The 21,600-nt window shown below is 44.6% G+C and overlaps 1 protein-coding gene and 1 non-coding gene across 8 annotated transcripts in view; one reads left to right on the top strand and one right to left on the bottom strand.

Annotated features, from left to right (window-relative positions):
• Positions 1–15,452: 15,452 nt before the first annotated feature.
• The window catches only part of LOC142582403 (sodium-coupled monocarboxylate transporter 1-like), a 127,192-nt gene continuing 121,044 nt past the window's right edge, over positions 15,453–21,600 (top strand). For all 7 annotated transcript variants that reach the window (XM_075692090.1, XM_075692088.1, XM_075692087.1 and 4 more), the window contains exon 1: positions 15,453–15,778. In XM_075692090.1, the coding sequence (XP_075548205.1) occupies positions 15,632–15,778 (147 nt within the window). In that variant the 5' untranslated portion in view covers positions 15,453–15,631. The remainder of the gene's footprint in view (positions 15,779–21,600) is intronic.
• Positions 17,662–17,735, bottom strand: TRNAP-AGG (transfer RNA proline (anticodon AGG)). The gene has a single exon. It is a non-coding gene; the product is annotated as a tRNA-Pro (tRNA).

Below are 21,600 nucleotides of genomic sequence, written 5' to 3'. Positions count from 1 at the left end.
ATGCGCTGCCAGAACTAAGGATTGCTTTTAGCCCGCAGGTGAGACCGCGTACCTCAAATTATTGGGAACGCTTTGTGGGATTGTGCTACGTGATATTGGCAGCCTGCCCGTTGTAAAGCCCGAGAGCAGTGCGCAGGTGTCTTGTGGGCGGTTTCACCTGTTTATTCAAAGATTCCACATGACGACCACCACAGTTGAACAACAAAGCAAAAAATGCTCCTGTCTCTACAGGACACAAAGACCACTATGGTGCTTGCCGCAACTTCATCTCACAATTTTTTCTTGGTGATCTAGGAACACAAGATTATGATTTTAATTTATTTTATAATTCCGCAGAAACATTTATGAAGGCATGCGCCATGTGCAAGAGCAGAGCGCTCAACGCAGCGAACTTGGAAGAGGCACAAGAGAGCTCGCCTTCTTTGCGACTCAAGATCACGAAGAATACGAGTAGCAGTCCGAACAGCAACACGATGATTGCCGGTGGCAGTAACGTCGTCCAGATGCCTCGTGATGACCTGCAAAGACAATGATTATTAACTGTTTGTACGACAAACGAGAAACATCGTCGAGACGAAGTAATTTCCCTTGTTTGCACTACAAATAGCTAGGAATCCGCGCTATGTAACCGCTTGCTAAACTTGACAAAGGTTACGGCCACCAGAGGTTTGTAGCAATGTCTTTACAGGCGGGTCGCGCATTCGCCTGAAGTGTGCTTCCTTTGACATTGCTAAAATGGGTGAGCTTACTGCAGTGCCCTAGAGTAGTATAATACAGTCGGAAGGATTTCTGAAGTGTAGCGCACGGCGTACGTCTTATTTACCTTCCTGGGAACCATGCAAGAACTGCTTTCATATTAATATGAGCATCTGGACAGAAAGGTACACGGAGCAAATAGGCGAGAAGTGCGGAAATTTGCCAAGACTAACCATTAACTTGTAACTGAAGATTTTGCTATTAGTACTTGTTTGGGGGGGGAAGACATATGCAAAATTTTTAAGGAGTAGACAACAACAAAGGAAGATGACAGAAAGGAAGAAGACTACACATGACAAATTTTTTAGTGCCTATATGTGCGTGACAGTACGCTACTTCTGCCCAGCATACGTTCATCTGAAGAAAGGTCAAACTCCGCTTGGGATGCGAACAGATGCGAGCACTAGAGAGTGACAGATAACGTAGTTCTTAGCACGAGAAACCCTTGGTTAAAAAGTGCTTAGTAACTTATTTTTTAAAACGACCACATTTCAGAACAACTACGAAAAAGTGCTGCGTCCCAAATGATTTGTTTTGCAGATGAACTTGCTCCGTTCAGGAATTCGTAGAGCGAGAATCATGCCAATATTTCCCGATATTTACGGAATCGTGTTGTCGAGACAAGCTATTTATCTATCGAGCTTTTTTTCGAGCCCAGATCTTAGCACGCGTTCCTGCGGGGGGATGAAAGACGGGAGGAGAGAAGTGGAGAGGAGGGTGCAGCTCGACAAGGTGGCGGAAGGTGGAGGAGAGCGTAGCGATAAGGGTGAAGAGAAAAGCGGAGTGCTAGCACGACCAGGCATGCTGCCAGCGCAGAAACAAAGCGCTGGCATGGGCTTCTGTCCCACTGCTCATGCGCTACGTCGCCTGCCGCGTCGCCACCGCTAAGAATGCGCTCTGCGCGAGCCACTCGTTCCTGTGTTCACGCTTTCTTTTTGAATAATGAATGACGCAACCGGTAGAAATGCTTCGTCTGCCACTGCTGCTAAACGAACTGCCGGAGCAGTTCATTTAGTAATCGTCGGTGAACTTTTTTTTTTGGTTCATAAGCCATCGCAGACGACTTTGAGGGAATAAATGCCAGCAAATTTTGGGCTGTACTTACGCTGTTTTCATCACTTGAGTGAAGGCTATTGAGCATAAAATAAAGAACGGCAAGCACTTGTAGAACAAAGGACAGATTGTCTTTCTCCAAGTCTTACCTTCTAGAGCCGTTAGTGCGCTCTGCATTGTGATTGCGGCAGTAATTTCTAAAGAAAAGAACAGAAAACAAGGCAGCGCGCAAGAGGCTATAGAGTAGCGATTCGTGATCCTGACGTTTATCACTATAATTAGCAATTATTAGCGTATATTTTATATGCAACAGCTACAATGTCTGGCTACAGTGCTATACGTTCGCTCGCACTGTCTGTGCGAAAGCATCGTAGTTAGTCAATTTATTTAGTTGAAATTGTAAAATACGCTTCTCGACGCGTTTAAGGAGTGTCGTCAGCCGACATCGTTACGCCCCTTGTAGGTTTCATGCTTGCTGTGGTGCATTCAAGGCCCGTACGACTGACGATTAAAATGGATACTCTTTTGCACTTGTTAGCAATGCCGTCATTACGCGCTGTCTTGGAATGGCCAGACCGATCTCATGCGGCATACGCCGCAATAACAATGCATACGCTTCATGTGGCAGCCGCTCATAAGGAGCAGACGAACCGGGAAAGGAAATTTGAAGTCTAAGGCAGAAGCAAGACGCATAGTTTATTGTTGGCGTTTTCGCTTCGGTCCTGAACCACTGCTTGTCTTCAACCATGGTGCACATCTTTGCCATGTCACTTTTACATATAAATTTTCGGTCAACTAGTTCTCTTTTACAAAATGAGCCTTCCGATTTGGAGAGGTTGTAAATGGCCAGTTACGACAATCGGTCCAGGTCTCGGGCACGGCTGCGGAGGACAGGGACATAGGGTTGCCTCCTATGAAGTTGAGAAGTCGGGATGGGTGGCCGACACTGCCAGAGGCAGGAGCTGCCAGTGTGCACGTGCAACGATGTCCCACATAATTTTTTGACCTGCTATATTGTCTTTTACATGAAGAAAAGTGCAGTCCTCTGGCTAATACGGTTACAAATACAGATAAAGGTACTGTGAGTGCCTATAGGACCTACAACAGAACTAGAACCATTACAATGACAAACCCGCCTCTGCACCGACTCTGCAGGCATTTTAACTAAAGTTGTTTTCTTTCTCTCTCTCTCCCCCGCCTTAATGTTTATGAAACCACAACAGAAGACAAAAGAGAAGAATGTGCAAATGAGCCGTTAGGCATAATAAAAGAAAATCTGGTGTATTGATTGTAAGTCAGCAGAAGAACAAGCAAATGTCGGTACATTTGACCCTCCCGACTGAGTCAATTCAGCACTCAGGACTCTTTCTCAAAAGTCTTGACTGTGCCGCTAAACTTGAAATGGTCGGCAACCCTATGGGTACACGTTCAGAAGTCTAAGGTAACCTCCACACAGCTACAGACACTGATATAATAGAACTACTACCGTTTATATTACATACCCTATTGAAAAAAGTCCGTATGCGCCATATGCCCATTGCTCTTAATCCAATATAATCATATGGCTTCCTAAACGATAGCCCGTAGTTCATTAAAACTTCTTTCTGGGCGAGTTGTTGGTGCATACTTGGCAAAAAAATTGTTACAGCGCAAGCACATGCAACCACAAGTATCAAGGACGGCGCTTGTGTCCCGTCCTTGATACTTGTGGTTGCATGTGTTTGCACTGTAACAATATTTTTGGTCAAGATAGCCCGTAGGGTCCTATATAAACCAATATGACCATGTTAGATCGTGGTATAGGGCATATGGGTCTTCTTAAATATGGATAAGCATCGTTAAATCGAGTTCTGGCAACTCTTTGCTAAAGCGACGGCTTGATTCCTCGTTAAATTAACTTTGTAGTTTTCCTGATGACCGATGGTGCATCTCACGCTGCTTGTGCTCTAATAGGATGAGCGCAATCTATAAAGCAGGCTAAATTTTAAAAAAATGAAGTGAAGTGTGCGACAAACAGGCACCATGCTGCTAGAAGGCAATTTTATCTGGAAGAATATGCACACTCTCCCTGCCTCGACTAGCACCTACAATCGACTTTCCTTGCCGTCTGCTTAAAATTCTGCAGAAAAGCACGCGTCCTCCTCTTCACAGTCACTCTCTCCATATATTCCTTCCCTGCCTTCTTCAATGACGGAAAAGAGGGACCGCGTCACGTCCACGGCGTGACCCTTGGCTCCTCCATTTTTAAAGTAGAGTTTTCTTAGTCTATTCTCTCCCCTTTGCGAGTCCTGGCTGCCGCTGTGTCACCGATTAAACAACTTCGCCACTGAGGTAGGTGTCGGAATATACAGCTTGGGACACTCGGCATGTGCAACGGGCAGGTGCCAGTGGGCATGTTCTTGTAAATGTAATACAGGATGTTCAATTAAATTACAACAAATGTTCTATTGAAAGCACGCAAAACCTAAATACCACAAGGAAATCTCAATAACAACTTTTGTAAAGGTATGTCCGAATAGGCAACTTGGTCCAACGGGTCTGCAACTGCACGTATGTGCTACTGGGTATGTGACCATTCTAGACCAATTCAACAAAATGGGTGTATGTCATTGGGTAGGTGCCCGAACAGAAAACGGATCAAAAGGCAAGAAATGAAATCAAGAACAAGAGCAGCTGAGTGTCGAGGAAGAAGTACAGAAGAATATGGAACCAGAACGTGGAGTGATCGAGAAGCGTTGAGCTACACAGCAGTGACGAAGAAGTGTTCAGTGATGACATTTCAGTAGACATCAAAGCAACCGTTGCTTACCACCAATTCGCACTGTGCGTGGGATCTACCGATTTTTTCTATTTCATTTTTGCCGACGGTGCACATTGTGGTGATTTTGCGTGTGCCACGCTGGAAGTTTTAGCGAATTAAGTCCCGTGTCATAATCGGAGATGTTGCACTCAGTGCGGCTTACGTGGAGGTGTTCACCCTTGCGACCTTGATCCTCCATCGCGGCTCCCTTGTGTCAAAAGGCGCGCGGGCTTTTTGAAATTTCAACTGGTTTCGCGCCGTGCAGTGGTACATTTCAAATCTACTGGCGCTAAATCTAGGTAACCCTCAACGCAAACATAGCGCGGTGACCCGCAGCGTTGTTTTAACAGCCTAATCAAACGCCCTCCCCGTTCATAGGAGGTCGCTTTTGTTTGCTTTCATGCCAAATAGCATTGCCTATCTTAACACGTTCTTTTTATCTGATTGGCTGACAAGAGGCGAGGAGCACACAGGAGAGGAGAGGATTTCGGTGGGTCCGAGCTAGCGCAGTGAAAGTAGATAACCGCATGGAGGGTGCTGGATCAACCTTTGCGATTGTACCACTTCTCTTTGACTTAGCTGGTGGTGGCTTGCCGAAAATGGCTGCGACGTGCACCTGTAAGGTTTTTTTAAAAAGTACATCTAAAACGTATCCTCAGCGAAGAAAGCTTACAGCAGCGTTGTTTTATACATGCCGAATGGGCTTGACAACGCTATACTGCTAGAAAATTTTATTATACGCAGGTAAATACAATCACCCTCGTAACTGCGAGTAGTCAAGGTCAGATGAATCTGTGGGCAGCCATGTTTTAGTCCTTTCGGAACAAGGCAGTCTCTGGCTAGAAAAAAATCAGCTTTGTTTGGCATATTAACGCATCTTTAGTACTAATACGACACATTTACGTGTGAGTTTCTTTAGTTTTGTCACGTCGCGTGACAGACAGGCAATTTGAGTACAGCCCGGAAAAATTTGACTAACAGCTTAGGGCTAATGGGGAGAAAGATGTAGAATTGTAAATGGATTTTTTTTTTGCTTTGTTTGAGCATAATCATAAATAATCACTGCGCGCACATCATATCAGATATGGAGTTTTCGTGGTCTTCTTGACGTCGCGTGACAGATGGAGAAAGCGTCGGTGGCCCCAAAAACGTTTGACTAATGGTGAATAGCTAGTGGCATTTTGGCTCCACATACGGGGTCTACACCGAGAAATAAAATCAATTCTAACCATGTCTCTCTCTTTTCATAACTCTCGTTCGCTACTGGAAAAGGTTAGGGTGTAGGAAGATGACTCGGTCAGTTAGAGTAAAAAAAAAAAACGCCTCTTTCACCGTGAAGACAGTCGAATATTGAAGCTGTGTTAGTTACACCGAGTGTAACACCATGCAATCCAAACTTCGCAAGCAGTCTATATTGTAAATATTTTGTTTCGCCATTCTTTCACTTCATTTTCGCTTTTGCGTGCTTCGCGTAGTGAGCATGCTATAGGAGTGCTTCTTTTTCTTTTTTTTTTGCAGCATCTATAGTGTCTGGCAATAGGAATCCCTGACACGCTGCGCGAGGTCGGCCCTACGACGACGAGCACGTTCACGAGCCAACTCTCGCTGACGCTTGCGGTAGGCAGCTTCTTCCTCAGGAGTACACACTACTCGTGGTCTTCTCATAGTTGTAGCCGAGATGGAATGTGCGGAACCACTAACCCAAAGCACCGGACATTGGGCGCAAGGCCCAACACTAGATATGCGGGCGCTGCAATAGTTTTGACGATTGGTTTGATTGGTTTGACGATTGACGTGGCTGCCGGCACTTCTTGTTGGCGCAAGAAGCGCAGGCAGCCACGCGCTCCTAGCATCGCGTTTCAATCGCTGGGCACTGTTTGTTGGCCGGAAACCACCAGCATTACATTTGTTTATTTTGCGGCAGGGTGGAATCTATCGTCGATAAATTCGATGCAGATTTAGCTCGATTGTCGAAAAAGCACTGTGTGACAACCGTACAAGATTCGCGCGTAAGGTGGCATTCTCGAAGAGCGTAAGGGATCACTGTAACCCCTTTCCTCCTGTTGAGCTCTTCTTTTCCTCTCCCGCTTAGCCACGTGGGCCCCCTTTAGCTAAGTCCGACAACGACGGCATAAACAGCTTCGCTGTGAAACAACAATATCGATTTATTGTATCTGCAATTCATTTATGCGTGCGAGATTACGAGTAAAGGAGAAAGAGTAAATCACATTCTGATCAGCAACTGTCTGCGTTTCTCTCCCTAAACCGCGATGACATCGATAAATTCCTTTTTGCCAACGCAAGTTCACGAAGACAGCAAACTCACCCATGACCGCAGAATACCTCCCGATGTGAGGGGGCGGAATCTAGGCCTGAAAGACAAGAAACCATCCGTGGACAAGCAGGCTTGTTGTTCTTCTTCGTTTTCTTCTTCACTGGCACAAGTAGGACGCGCCGACGGGCTTCTGTCTTTTTCCCTCCAGCTTAGAACGGCGCCAAACAAACTGCATCTGTATTTTCCAAAGAAAGATAATGAAGAAATGTGGCTGTTAAATAATTGCTGCCAGGAGGAGCTTCAGAATAATATAGCATAAACTACAATGCCGATGTAAGCGGCAGTACGAAAGTAAGAGAGCCGTAGTGAAAACCTTGTCGAACCAATCGTAAATGTATATACTGTACACCTACACTGGCCTCCAAGATTCCTCCGTAGGTTTACACGCTGCTCTATCGTGGAGGCTGTGGCACCTGCAGTTCAATTAACGCCATGCGCGCATGAAAATGTATCCCGGCAGGTATTTCAGGGACGCGTGTAAGAGATAAGTCGCATATTGCTTGCTTAAGGGGATGAAAGGCTTTAGAAGAGTCAATTGTTGGGCTACTTGGTTATCCCACATAATAAACGAGTTTTGTGCCAGAACCACACACACTGCAGAAAGGAGACTACGCGGGCGCTAACTTCAACTGTTTAATGAGCGTAAAAGCATTCTACATATATAGGCCTCCCAGACCCCGAGTGCATGCGCACGCGTATACAAAGCATCAAGGTGTTTTTTACCCGAATCGACTCAGTCGATGCGTGGGAGGGCTATATATGTAGAATGCTTTTACGCTCATTAAACAGTTGAAGTAAGCACCCGTGTTGTCTGCTTTGTGGAGTGTGCGTGGTTCTGGCGCAAAACCCGTTCTTTTTTTTTTATGAAATGCTTTACTGATATAGGACTGAGTGAATAATTGAGTTACGGTTTCAACGTCCCAAAATAACACTGCGGCTATGACAGACGTCGTATTGGACGGCTCAGGATAATTTTTAGCACGTGGGCTTGTTTAGCATGCATCGGACACGCAGTGTAGAGTGAGGAATCTTCATCATTCAAGAAACAAGAGAGAGAATGGTGACTTTAGTCCACGGTCTCAAATGAGGCTCACTTGAGCGCGAGTACCGTAAGATTTATTTTGTTACTCGGCATCGCAGCCAGCGCAGCTACCTATAATTTGTTGTGCTTTCTGGGCTGCGATGTCGCATTACATAGACACAATGCGAAGCAGAGCTGCGCTATTCCTTACGTGTAGTGATAAGTGGATCAACGAGGGATCGATGCTATCTGGACAAAGCGCAATTTATGTTAAATACTAGCGAATGTAACCGGTGTTACGGGAGTTTCGACATTGCGGCTATGAAATTTCACACTCTCAAAGCGAAACCTTGTGCTAATTGTAAATTGTCCTTAAGCTAATGTTCTGAATATGAAATTGTGCTACTTAAAGGTTACAAATCGTGTTTACATAGATGAAAAACAGATGCGAGACAATTTAACGAACAGGACAAGTGAACTAACGTTGGAGGTAACAGTTTCTTTTACATTTTTTTATATTCGAAGAGGTGCCGTGCCACCTAGGGAGCGCGAAGAAACACAATGAGAAATTAACTTGCTGTTCGGCCAGCAGATGGCGCAGCAAATCTACTTTTGTTAGCACGGAAGCATGAGCCAGTCATCAGTCGAGATAAGCAATAGATGTTTAGAGTATTGGTGGAAATAAAGCGGGGATAATATTGATGCGAACGGATCCGTCACAAGCATAGGTAGCGGTATAACGTAGACAGAGAAGTATTGAGGAAGAGGAAGATGGGAGAGATGTACATAAAAATGCTAGAATGAAAAGCGCATATAGCATGCCTGAGTAACTCAAGCAGCTTAGTTGACTATTTGTCACCATCTTTCAATGGGGAAGCCACTAAACCATCATCATCATCATAATCATCATCATATTTCTTTTTTAGCCTTCGTTAGGGCAGAGCAGGACTGGAGGGAGCGCTTCGAGGTACTTTAGTCTTTATTTAAGGGAAAAGACGAGGATATGATTGTCACAAACATGGGGTGGGGGGGAGGGTATAAATTAAACAAACAGAGGTATGCCGAATGCTAGGTTGCGCTAACACAACACATAAGTAGCTTCGACACAGGCTGACTATTTCTCGGCAGCCCGATCTAAAGGAAGTTCCATTAGCAATTATTAGTGTGATAGTCATTGAATATTTTATTTTCTGTTTACCACGATGGTAGAAAATGAGGTCTCTAGTGCCTTTTCTCCGAGTGGAAAGGGAAAGCTTGGTAAATATTTTCTTCTAAAGGAAAAAAAAAAGATGTCTTTGCTACCAGTTCGTCTCGCTTCCAAGGCATCGAGAGAGGTTTGACTGTCCGCCAGAGTCTCATTTACTTGACGTAAGTGTATATTCGAATAGCAGCAGCTGCTATAAATAAAGAAGAAAGATTAGATGAAAATACTTTCGAAGGTGTATGCAAGCAGTCTATTTTCTAAGGGACAAAACCTGAAAAAATTTCTAGCCTGAGAAAATTAAGTGCTTAACACGTTATTAGGGCGGGTTATGTTTGAAAAACTCGTTTCATAAACGTGTTTTCCAAGGCGGTGGCGAAGTTTTCAAGGAATGCACAGTGGTTCAAGACGTTATTGCGCACCACTTTTAAACGTGCTGGTGATGTCATGACCACAGCAATAAAGTCAAAACCGTGACAACACCTGCGCTTTCCAAAGGCACACGTGCTCCGAAGTGAAAAATAAATAAAAAAAATTGTATCAGTGTCTGCTAATATGTATGGAAGTTGATCCGCATTATGAGCAATCGATTTGGCGCTGCCGCGTGACACTATTATCCGCATTGTTGCAAGGCGGCATTCGCTAACAATGCGTGCAACACTCGATAGGAACAGCGCGCTTTTTGTTTGGTTTCCCTCTGTGTTAAAGTAATGAACGGTTCATGCTGGCTCGCTGCCTAATGTCAGTGTCCCAAGAGCGCGGTTCTCAACGACTGCGTCACGATGGCGTTAAGCACTGAAAGATGTGGTGTGATTTTACGTGGATTCCGACACGCTACTTTGCTGTACCGACAGCCACAGAAAACACATTTCCAGCTATCGTTTCAACTCGGTATTATGGTCGGAGAATCGGACAGCCTCATGCAATGACAGCACACATAGTGCTGCCGATGTTCTAGCGGTTATCACTGTTGACTTGCAGAATCAAATAGATTTGTTTCTTGCAGAATAAGCTCAAGCAGATCCGAAGCTTTCTTTTTCTAATTATGGGGTTTTACGTGCCAGAACCACTTTCTGATTATGAGGCACGCTGTAGTGGAGGACTCTGGAAATTTCGACCACCTGGGGTTCTTTAACGTGCACCTAAATCTAAGTACACGGGTATTTTCGCATTTCGCCCCCACCGAAATGCGGCCGCCGTGACCGGGATTCGATCCCGCGACCTCGTGCTCAGTAGCCCAACACCACAGCCACTGAGCAACCACGGCGGATAATCCGAAGCTTAAGTAACGAGGTGCTTTACGAAGCTTAACGAATGCTTTACGTCTAAAGGTGATGAGTACAGTTTGGTGATGACAGGTGGTTTTATGAATCGCTGAATGTTGATTGAGACGACACGAATCAAGCAACATTTAGGGATTCTGAACCTATTGTGCCGCAGTAGGTCATTCCCATTTTGGCGGATTGACCAAGAATGAGCGCACCCCCAGTGACACATACCGAACAGCTAAATTGAAGAAAGTAAAGTACATAAAAGAATTCGTGAAATATAATTCGCCATTACATTATCAGATCAGTGCCCTTTAGAGTTGCCTACATGCACACATTACAGGTGCAGGCTTTATGTAGGAAGGTATTTATTTTGTTATTTCGTTTTTTTACGCAGAGCAGAGCTGAAAATACGTGGTCAGCATACAAAGTTTAAATGAACGATTGCATGGGTAGCTTCATGCAACCTTTGTATATACTTCCACAAATATTGTTCTTCAGAAAGTCACGCGTAATGAATTAGGCCACTGTGACTAAACCTATTATCATATCCGCCCGCGCATCGCCAGCCACGTGTTTGAGGCACCTGTCATGAATTAACGTAGACTTTCACTGCTTCAAGAGGGCGAATACAAATCGTGTACCACTGATTTTTTGTTCGCTATGCTACTGAACACTTCTTCAGTTTTCAGCATATTTTCAGCTCCAATCCTACATTTACGTTTTGGCGGTTCAAAGTCATCCCAATTCCAAGTGACACTGTACGCAGAAGGTTAGTGCAAGCAGCGACATCATAATCAATTCTTTGGCCGCGCCGTCGTGTCAGAAAAATAAAGTTTTGCGTTTGCTTTCTTCGCGAACGGGCAATTTTAGTTTTTTTCAGGCAAATGTATGGAAATGTATTTCTGCAGGAATACGATATAAAGTGACTGTTTCTCTATACAGTCGTTTCTGCAAAGCCATACTTACGAATCTCTGGAATTAGCTGGCTAGCTCATGCATCAGGTCATCGCGATATCTCAGCGACGAGTAGGTCGTGCCCTTGTACATACACCTAGGGTGCGAGCTCACGTGAAAAACGACAGCGGTGCGTATGGAATAAAAAACGACGATAATTACTTGCCGAGAGCCAACCTACACATGGAAAAGGAGCTTCGACGAAGGCATTGTCCGGTTGGTGCCACAATACCGATCGACGTTAGCCAGCGCCGAGCAGAGTTTTGTACGCTCCGCCATTGAAGACCGCGCTGGAGGTCCAAGCAAATGCGTCACTGAGGGGCAGTCCTGTGAAGTGGTGTCACCACAGTTAGTTCTGTGAACGGTGCCAAGCCAAGCAACCACCGAGATGCAGCGGTGTCAATGAGAGAGGGGCAGTGCCCGTCCAAACTTAGAAGGCTGTCGGTCAACAGTATGAAATACAGGCCACCGAGATGAGTGGGCAGATGCTGCACATAAAAAAGGAGGTTCGATGACCGCAATGTCTGATAGGTCACAACAAATTCCATTGTTCTCAAAATGCCTAAAACGTCGTCATGAAAGGAAACGTGCAGCGAATGAAGCTATATACGCACAGTGATGCACAGAACTAAACACCGTTCATCTCCCCCAAAACAAAGGGTAATACCAAAAGAAAACTCATATACCCTACGTTTGCGCTGAAATGTGGACGCAGCTCTTCTAAAGACGCCATCAGATGGATTGGGCCTCAATGTCCTGTACCAGTCGTGTAATAAAAGTCAACAAAATCACATCAATTGTTCATAGTGCAGCAGCATAAATGGCGTATAGAGACGCGAAGTGCTTAAGCAAGCCACGCGTCAAAATTTCAAACACCTGACTGGTTTAAAAACATCTGAGATTGTTATCTTGCCGATAGCGTAGATCTCGCTTGCACTTACTTTTTTTTTTCTGATCTGCGTTTAACGCGTACATTTTTTGTGGGTTTATTTCAATTGTGGTCAATATATTTCTTGACTTCAAGAAATAAAGCAATATGTCAGCTATATTTTGTTAACTTTCTATATGTGTCTTTTTCATGTTTCGCGATGTAATATTTATGATTCCGCGAATATTTCGATTGTCTAAGCTAAAGTGAAAGGACGCTTCATCGCGACGTTTGCATAGAAGTTTCAGAGCATATAGGGCCAACTTGAAAGACATCAAGTATACTCGTCTGTCGCTGTCCGCACTTATGAAATATTTTCCGTGACACAACTGCAGCGAATCGATTTGTTTTGTAAAAGCTCTACGAACGAGCGTAACGAGCAACACTTCTTAGGCGCCGAATTCAGGATAAAGTGGTAAAGTAGCTCACGAATGTGAGAGATGGTAATACCGCGAGGATATGTTTGTTGAGTATGGAGTGACTGATTTCATACTTTATTAGGGTCCTAGAACAGCACCATAGATTTCGGTGTGAACGTTAATTGCGTCAACCATTCCTGATATTTCGCATTGCCAAATGTCTTTTATGGCTTCGCCATTCACAAGCAAGCAAACGCTGCTTGTCAAGGCAAGAAAGCGTACTAAGGTGCCCCACACATTGTTTCTCTTGTTACTACTCTGCGCCCGATAGTTAGGAGCTCCTACAATGCCTAGTCACTGCAGCACTACTTGCCTCCATTATGGTTTTTTAAACCATTTAAAATTTTGAGCACACTTCCAATATTTCGGTTTCAAACGCAAGTATTGTTTTCGTGATTTTCCATTTGGCGCTTTCGAATATTTGGTCACATTAAATAGTCTACGCAAACGTCTCACCTATGCAAACCTATGCTTGTAGTCCACCTGCTTCTGCAAGTGGTTGCTGTAAGCCACTGCCGCTTAGAAGTACTTTGGTATTTCAGCAACTCAAATTGTCCACAAGGTGAAAATTATGCGCTGTGGAAACGTTTCCGCACAGATGAAATACTTATTGAGCGTAATTGTGCAGAATGCTTTAGTGCATAATACGAATGAATGAATGAATGAATGAATGAATGAATGAGAGAATGAATGAACGAACGAATGAATGAATGAATGAATGAATGAATGAATGAATGAATGAATGAATGAATGAATGAATGAATGAATGAAACGCCGGCCTAACAACTAATAATGCGCATTCGACTTTGCTCCTTTGTCGGAGTTTAAACGTGGATCACGCTTGTGTCTGCCAATGCAAGACATAAACGTGAACATTCATAAATCTCGCTGCTCTTACGGGCACTTTCAGGCACAACTAAGGAGCTAGGCGAGAACACATCTATGAGTACGCAGTCAACGCTGGTGCAAAAAGTTACTACAAAGATCTTCATTCCAATGTTGACGAAATGCGTTATCTCCCTAGGAGTAGTGGCCGCTTTTTAGTGCTCAGTTTGGCTGCCGCATGTGTCTAAGTCCTCACGTATATACCAGGGAATTACGGAGACACCCTAATAAACATATCTGATGGCAGTGCCTTTCAAGCACACGGTACTTTCTAAACTGCCACCGAACAAGCTTCCCGGTAGCTGGTAGGAGTCGAAAAAGTACGGTGCCCACTCCTCGTACAGCACATAGGTGCTGGATCGGGAGCAATCGGGAGGTGTCAGCGGAAAAAAGTGGCCGTAACTGGTGTCTGAGTTTCTATGAAACTAATAAATGTTACGGTCTTTTCCTGCTTGTGTCCCAACGCACTGCACGGTTTGATTTCAGGAACTGCCGAAAATTGGATCGAATATTTGGCATGCCCTTAGTGTAACAAAAGGAATGTCGCCCGGGTTAGCAGGGATCACTGCTTGGAACACGCGCGTGTTAACTTCCGAAGCGAGACTTCCATTAAAGAAGAGAGAAACGTGGTCGTCTCGCGATGAATCAGAGAACGGTAGACGGAAGGAGGAAGCGCGCATTACTAACTCATGAACGTGCACGAACTATGTTTACGCTGATCACTCTGCCAAGCCCGTGACATTCCCATAAGGCCAATGGGGCCGATTTTCGCAAGCGACGCTAGCACCGCCTGGATTCTAACGGTAGTTGCACTGATACCAGAAAAATGTTTAGTTACTAATAATAGATAATGTTTTGAATATTATTCCCTTTCAATATAAATTTTAAAATGAAAGGTGACCTCTGAGTAATTTCTAGTTGCTTAGAAAGTTACATGTGTATCGAAAGCGCAATGACGCTTGTGAGGAATACCGCACAGCAGATGACCGACACCGGCGTTGTCTGCTTCTGCTATCACTTTTGCGCTGCCCGCTTGCTTTGGCCAGGTATATCCCACTATATATATATTCTTATTTAGGACTCAGAATTAGCTTGTACATTTACCTTTGAAGGTTCGCACTGCTGCATAGGCCGAGAGAAGTCACGACGCTAATCACGATAACTTGCTGCCAATAAACAGCTTTATTAAAACATCATCGATGTTTACATGAAGTAAAAAGCACGTGAATAGCGTTTCAAAAGATATACTGGTGCGTAACATGTATAGTTGTTTATGTGCAAAAAGATACTACGTACAGTCTCGCCACATATTTCTGGTGAACACAAGCCGTCCGCCGCTGAGTGAAGAAATACATCCGACCACATAAAGCCGTCCCACGCTGGTATGTTGCTAAAGTTCCTCCATTTTTGTATGTGAGGATGTCACGCCACTTCGTTCACAATATTCATAAACTGCATCTTGATTTGAGCGTGTGCCTCCTGTTTGAGCAGAAACACGTAGCTTTCACAACGGCGAATTCTGTCGCGACTGTCCGTCTTTTGGTCCAGAATGCCTGCTCTCTCTCTCTCTCTCTCTCTTGCGGTTAACCATTCGAGAAGTCACGTTATAAAAATTTTAAGCATTTGAGCTGAATTCGCTTCGAAAAGTTTATAATTTCAGATGGAAATGTTTTTTCTGCGCATGCTGGTTTGATGCGTTACAAATAAAGTTTAGATAATAAAGGCTTAGCTGGCGTTTCGATTACCGCCGCCGGCGGTGCGCTGTCGTCGTTTCGATGGTGGCGCCACCCCAAGGCTTGGACGCGAAACACGCCACATGCCACAGGCTTGGCTCTGCTAAAAGACAGTCGCTCGCTTTTGTTCTCCGCAAAGCACGCAGCCACGGTGCAACCTTGGGCCGCCGGATGCGCGGGCGGCAGCTGAGGACCGGTCTGTTAACGTGTGGGGACACGAAAGCGCACCGGTTGAGGCCGACGTCGAGTTACGCGTTTCTCGCAGCACTGCCGTAATGGCGCTCCGATACTTCCACGCAGCCGACTACTGCGTGCTGGTGGTTGTGCTAGGCATCTCGTCGTTCATAGGCGTGTACTTCGCCTGGAAAGACCGCCGCAGCACCAACAAAAAGGATTTCTTCGGGGGAAGTAAGCAGCTACAGGTGAGAAAAAAAAAGAAAAGTTCGCGAAATGTTGCCGCTCCGCGAGCAAGCAGCATTCACGAGGGCGCCCGTTGTCTCTGTGTTACCCGTTTTACAGCGAACACCCGCTATGGACTTCAAAATGATAGTTGGCCGGACGTGTTCGCACGACATTATAACATTGCGAACAGCACGAGAACGGGACTATAGATTAGCGAAAAGAGATGAGACGGGCGCTAGTTATTTCTGTTATCTATTTTGCAACCCCGCAGACCACTGGGTGGCCCAATCTAGAAGGGTCGTAAGAAATCCGGAGTAACAAGGGAAGACAACCAAGAAAATTTTGAAAAGAAAAGTGTAACAAAGCTGAGCAATACAAGTAGAAATAAGCAATCCTTAAATTACACTCCATTTCGCAAACAATATAATTTCCACCAAATATACGTGAGTGCAGCGTGCTGGCTCTGGAACAGTCCTAGAAAACAAACTATATTTAAATGTATTCGTCTTAGCAAAAATTGGAACCAGCCATGTTTCGCGAATGTGCCTGGTTTTCATTGTGTTGCGAGGCCTGACACACTTTGGTAAGACTAAGGTAATATTCCCTGCAAGACATTTAAATAAAAATGACAATAGGAAAATTCTTCGGCGCAATTTCAACTAATTCATATTGTGTTGTCGTATTAACATATACGATGCGTCAGCTCTTTCTTATTTATTTAAAATGAACTGTACCGCCTTTCTTAGAACGCGCTTTAGCTCTCTGATAACTTTTTTATTAATGGGGTCCTAGAGAATAGCGGCATGTCGAGATTTGCCCCAATACAAGACTTCTAGGCTAATTGATTGGCGACAGAACGTGCCGATCTGTGTTTTCTCTTAAGCAACAACAACTTACATATTGCTGAAGGGCATATAGCAGGTATATGCGCGGACCAGGTGTGATTTGTTGCTCAACAAAGCACCGAGGTATTTGAATTGCGCAACTTCCATTATCCCGCGCTTACTATCAGAATTTGTTATCAGAATGTGTTATCGGAATGTGTTATCAGAATGTGTTATCAGAAAGTATCAAATAACAACTTGGGTTATTTTTCCTTGTTGCTTACACCAACACACTTTTAGTCGTATCCAGTTCCATGTCCCGAGGAGTGCACGACTGATCAATTGCCTCTAAATTTTCTTGTAAAATCATGTTTTCATTAAAAGCGGAAATAAAAAAATACAATCATCTGCAAATACTCTAATGCACACAGCACCATGATTTACATCTACCAGGCCATTTATATAAATTAGCAAAAGTAGTGGCTCCAGTACACTTTCTTGGAGCACACTGTAATTGCCATTTAACAAAGCAGAAGGGGGATCCAAAATTTTTACAAATTGTCTTTATGTCTGAGTTAGACATTCATCCCTTTATCTATAGGACACATAAATCCTATGCATTCTAATTTTTGCAGTAACTTGTCATGCGGCACCTTCTCAAACGCTTTCGATAAGTACAAAACCAGCACATGAAGCTGACCTTCAACGTCGAGAGCGCATACGAATTCGTGTAATGTTTGGTAGCATCTGCGTAACTGTTCGTATATGTTTTCTGAAACCTTGATATTATGGGTGGCAAGATTTTTCGCGTGTTTGAGAATTCAAGAATGTGTTATGAAATGACGTGTTATAGCAGTTTGCAGCATGTGCTTGTGATAGATGCGGCTGTATTTATTGACTAATCAATGAAAAACCGAGTGCCAGATAAATTACGCGAAATCAGTTTTGCGGAAGCCCGCGAAGTGGAGGAAAGTACGTGAAAGGGAAAATTAACATCCACCAAATTTGTAGCACGAAGCTACGAAGGAAACTCCGTACAAGTTTCTCAGAAAGAAAGCCTCGCAGTTGAAGAAAAATTCGTCCTGGTCCAGGACTCGAACCCGGGACCAACGCCTTCCTGGGGCGGTCGCTCTACCGCCTGAGCTAACCAGGAGGCTACCCGATTGCAAAGCAAGGGCGAAGTGATTATATGTTCAGTTATGCTCAAAGATCAGTTATTTGCTTTGACCATAAACGGCCGCTCTCATTGGGCAAAAATGCTGGGACCACACCTATTTAACTGCAAAAACACCAATAACGCACAGTTAGCGCCTTGAAAGAAGTTTTAGAAGTGACGAGAATAGCAGATATTTAGCACAGCGCAGTAACTACGTTCTGTGGTTATACGTGGTATTTTAATCTTTTTACGAAGTGCCCTTGATTTTTACGTCATCGCAAACTGTTGTGTAAGGTTGTATAATATTGTATGATGGACTCTGCTCCCTTGAACTACGAGTCAATTACAAATAACTGCTCTATATTCTGAAATGACACTTCTTGCTGTGCAAATGATATGTTGTGAAGCACCGCGCGCCCATTTGAACTCGATGGGAACTCTGCGTTAGCGCTTTCGAACCCATATTTACCTTATACGTTGATAGTATATCTCTTTCTTTGTGTCTGTTTTAGCGGGCCAACTTTGTTACCCACGGTCACTGTCTTTTATTTTTCTCGTTTGTTTCTCTTAGCAAGAAGGAGTAACGGGCATCATCCATGATGTCAACCTCTCCTGCACGCACATTTAATAATAATAATAATAATAATAAATAGATAAACTCGTAACTGTAGACATACGTTTTCTGAAACCTTGCTCTTATTGGTGGCGAAATTTTCCGCTTGCATAAGAATTCAAGAGTGTGCGAGGGTCACTCAAATGAAAACTGACTGTGTTATTGCGATGTGGAGTTGACTTTTAGTTTTCAAGCGTCTAAGTTTATTCCTTTTTTTTATATATGTCTGCGTGAAAAGGAGTAGACGGCGCCAATTTAAGGCGACATCTCCTAAGAACCTTATAAAAAAAAACGCAAGTGTTTCTTTATTTCTATACTGCACACAGTTGGCACAAAGCTATATTACTTTTTGAAAAAAAAAATCTTTCTAACGCTCAACACAAGTTTTTCTGCAGTTACAAAATGCCTGTATTTCCGTGGAAAAGAATTCGTTTGGAAGTGTGCACACCAATACTCAGGCACCCCGTGGCGCTCACTCTTCATCAGAACGAAACTTGTGGCTGCCTAGGGCTTCTTTCAGTGGTCAGAACAGATGGAGTTCACTCAGGCCAAAATCTGGTGAGTACGGTTGATGCGGAAGACACTCAGACTTCAGGTCTGTTATTATCGTAACTGTTAAGCTTTGGAGTTTTACGTACCAGAACCGCGACATGATTATTAAACACACCGTAGTAGAGGACCCTGGATAAGTTTTGACCACCTGGGGTTCCTTAGTGTGCACCAAATGGACGGCACGCGGGCTTTTTGGCATTTCGCCCCCATCGAAATTCGGCCGCCGTGGACGGGATTTGATTCTGCGCCCTCGGGCTTATCCACACAACGCCATAGCCACTACGCCACCGCGTTGGTATGTTTCAGCTATTGCACGGGCCGCATGAGGGCCGTATATTGTAATGTTGCAACAGAACACCTGCAGAAAGCAATCCACAGCGTTTCGATTTGATTGCCGGTCCAAAATGAATATTTAGGACGTCATAGTACGATTCACTAGTGATAGTGGTCCCTCGCGACGTGTAGTGTTCCAAGATGGCGCCTTTTTCGTCCCAAAAGGGGATCAGCATAATCTTTTCTACTGGTGGTTGTGGTGGGAGCTTCTTTGGTTTGGGTGATGATGGATGACGCCATTCCTTACCCGCTTTCTTCGTTTCTGGTTCGTGGTAGTGAACCAAGGTTCCCTCCCCGGTGACGATTCTTGCAAGGAAGGTATCTCCTTCGTGGTCAAAGCGCTGCAGAAGTTGTTCATACACATCAACACGTAGCTGGTTCAATTCAGGAGTTAGCAGCTAGCGAATCCATCTTGCAGACACATTGTGAAATCTGAGGACATCATGCATAGTGTGGTATGCTGAACCCTGATTGATGCTTACACTTTCTGCAATGTCATCCAACGTCATTCGGCGATTTCCAATCACGATGGCTTCAACGGCTGCAATGTTTTTTGAAGTCACAGTGGGATGTGCCTAACCCGGACGAGGTGCAATGGTCACGGACGTTACACCGTTTGCGAATTTTTTACCGTAGACTTGCCGCTGGGACGCACGTGCATCACCATACTGGACCTTCGATGCGCAATGAATTTTGATACTATACCGAAAACAAATCTCAGAACGCTGTGCCTCCCCGGTGCAAGCTGCTAGTGGGGCGAACATTTTTACACTGTTGCTGCGCCGGTGTATGTGCACCTTCGCGATGCCGCCACCTAGTTAACATTCGGCGCACTGTTATAAACATGTTTGCCAACGTTGCAGCTATGCTACTGGCACCACCTTCCCTTTTTTGTCACACATTTGTGACTTTTCATTTGAGTGTTATATGAGGAAATGACATGTATTAACAGTTAGCAGCATGTGCTTGTGATAGATATAGGTCTGTATTTATTGAACGATAAGTGGTAGCCCTTTTTTGTGAGTGAAAGCAATCCTCATAATGCGCCAGTCATCTGGAATTTCACCAGAGCTCATGGAGAACTTCGAAAAATCTGTCAGGAACAGTGCTCTCTGTTGAGCGCGCCTCCAACAAGTAATTCGGAATGCCCATCGGATCCGGCCCGTTTTTTACAGTAATGTTAAGCAGCCTAGACACAACACCTAACACGTTCTTTAGTTACTGTTGGCAGTGCCCTTGTCATGTGTTCCCTCGATATTAGTCCTATTTTCACGCTGTTCGTAATATTGCATCTGTTATGGCTTGTTCGCATTGGGACACAGCGTCTACAGCGGCGCGCCAAGTTTCGCCACCGAATCGCCGTGTATTTAACATTGTTCACCCTTCGCGCCGCCGGATGCTTCCGCCAGCTCTCGAAATACCGCGAGAACAAAGAGAGCACGCAATTTTTTTACTGTCGCTAGCTGCCCAGTATACACTATGGTTACACTAACACTGCCTGCTCACTTTTTTTTTTCAGTTTTGTACGCACGCGTAAAAATGCGCGCTTTTGTTTTTCGCTTCGGTTCGTTCTTTGCAACAGCATATTTGTGCTTGGCATGCCACTTGTGAAGAATCGAGTGACTTCTCACAGCTTTTGTTAACAGCTCTGATGTCGCGGCAGTCGCCACGACCTTTTGAAAATTCCAAAATTTCGAGCTCTAAAACTGTCAGTGCCATTAGCATATTACTGCGATGGATGGCTCAGTTGCTGGTTCGCGTACTGATTAATATTGTCACCTGGTAGTGATGTATAAAGAATACAGTAGCAATACTCTGGAAGACGAAACTAATTTTTATTGGGCGAACCTGTGTCCACAAAAATAGCCTACACTTAAAAAACCGCGACAGCGGCGAACACAGTCGGCGATCGTCAAAATCTGATCTGCGGGTCAAGCGCGTCGGCTTTTATACGCTAGTCGTCGAATGTTCCAGAGTAATCGCTGGGACCCGCGTACCTGCCACAAAGTTCTACACCATTTGCATCGGGCATACATGCAATCAGACAGCGGATAGAAGCATCGATAACATTGTAGAAACTTCCGATGTATGTAGGCGCGTCCTGCGCTGAGCGATAACATTTGTTAGGCGGTGAAACGTGCTCACCCGATAAAGATAAACAAGTACACGTGTCAATATGCGCGAGGAGTTCTGGCAGCAGCTGTGGCAAAAATTGGTCTGGAACTAACAGTCGAGGAGAGGGCCTTTTCGGCGAGATCCACCACAGCTAAATTGGATTACGCGCGGCTCCGATGCCGTAAGTCACAGAGTGAAAGGGTTAACCTGCATTGGGCACAAGCTGTATTCCTCGCCATACCAGTAACC

This window comes from Dermacentor variabilis, chromosome 5 (genome assembly GCF_050947875.1).
Source record: "Dermacentor variabilis isolate Ectoservices chromosome 5, ASM5094787v1, whole genome shotgun sequence".
In the NCBI taxonomy this organism is placed as follows: domain Eukaryota; kingdom Metazoa; phylum Arthropoda; class Arachnida; order Ixodida; family Ixodidae; genus Dermacentor; species Dermacentor variabilis.
This window is presented reverse-complemented; position numbering and strand designations above follow the sequence as displayed.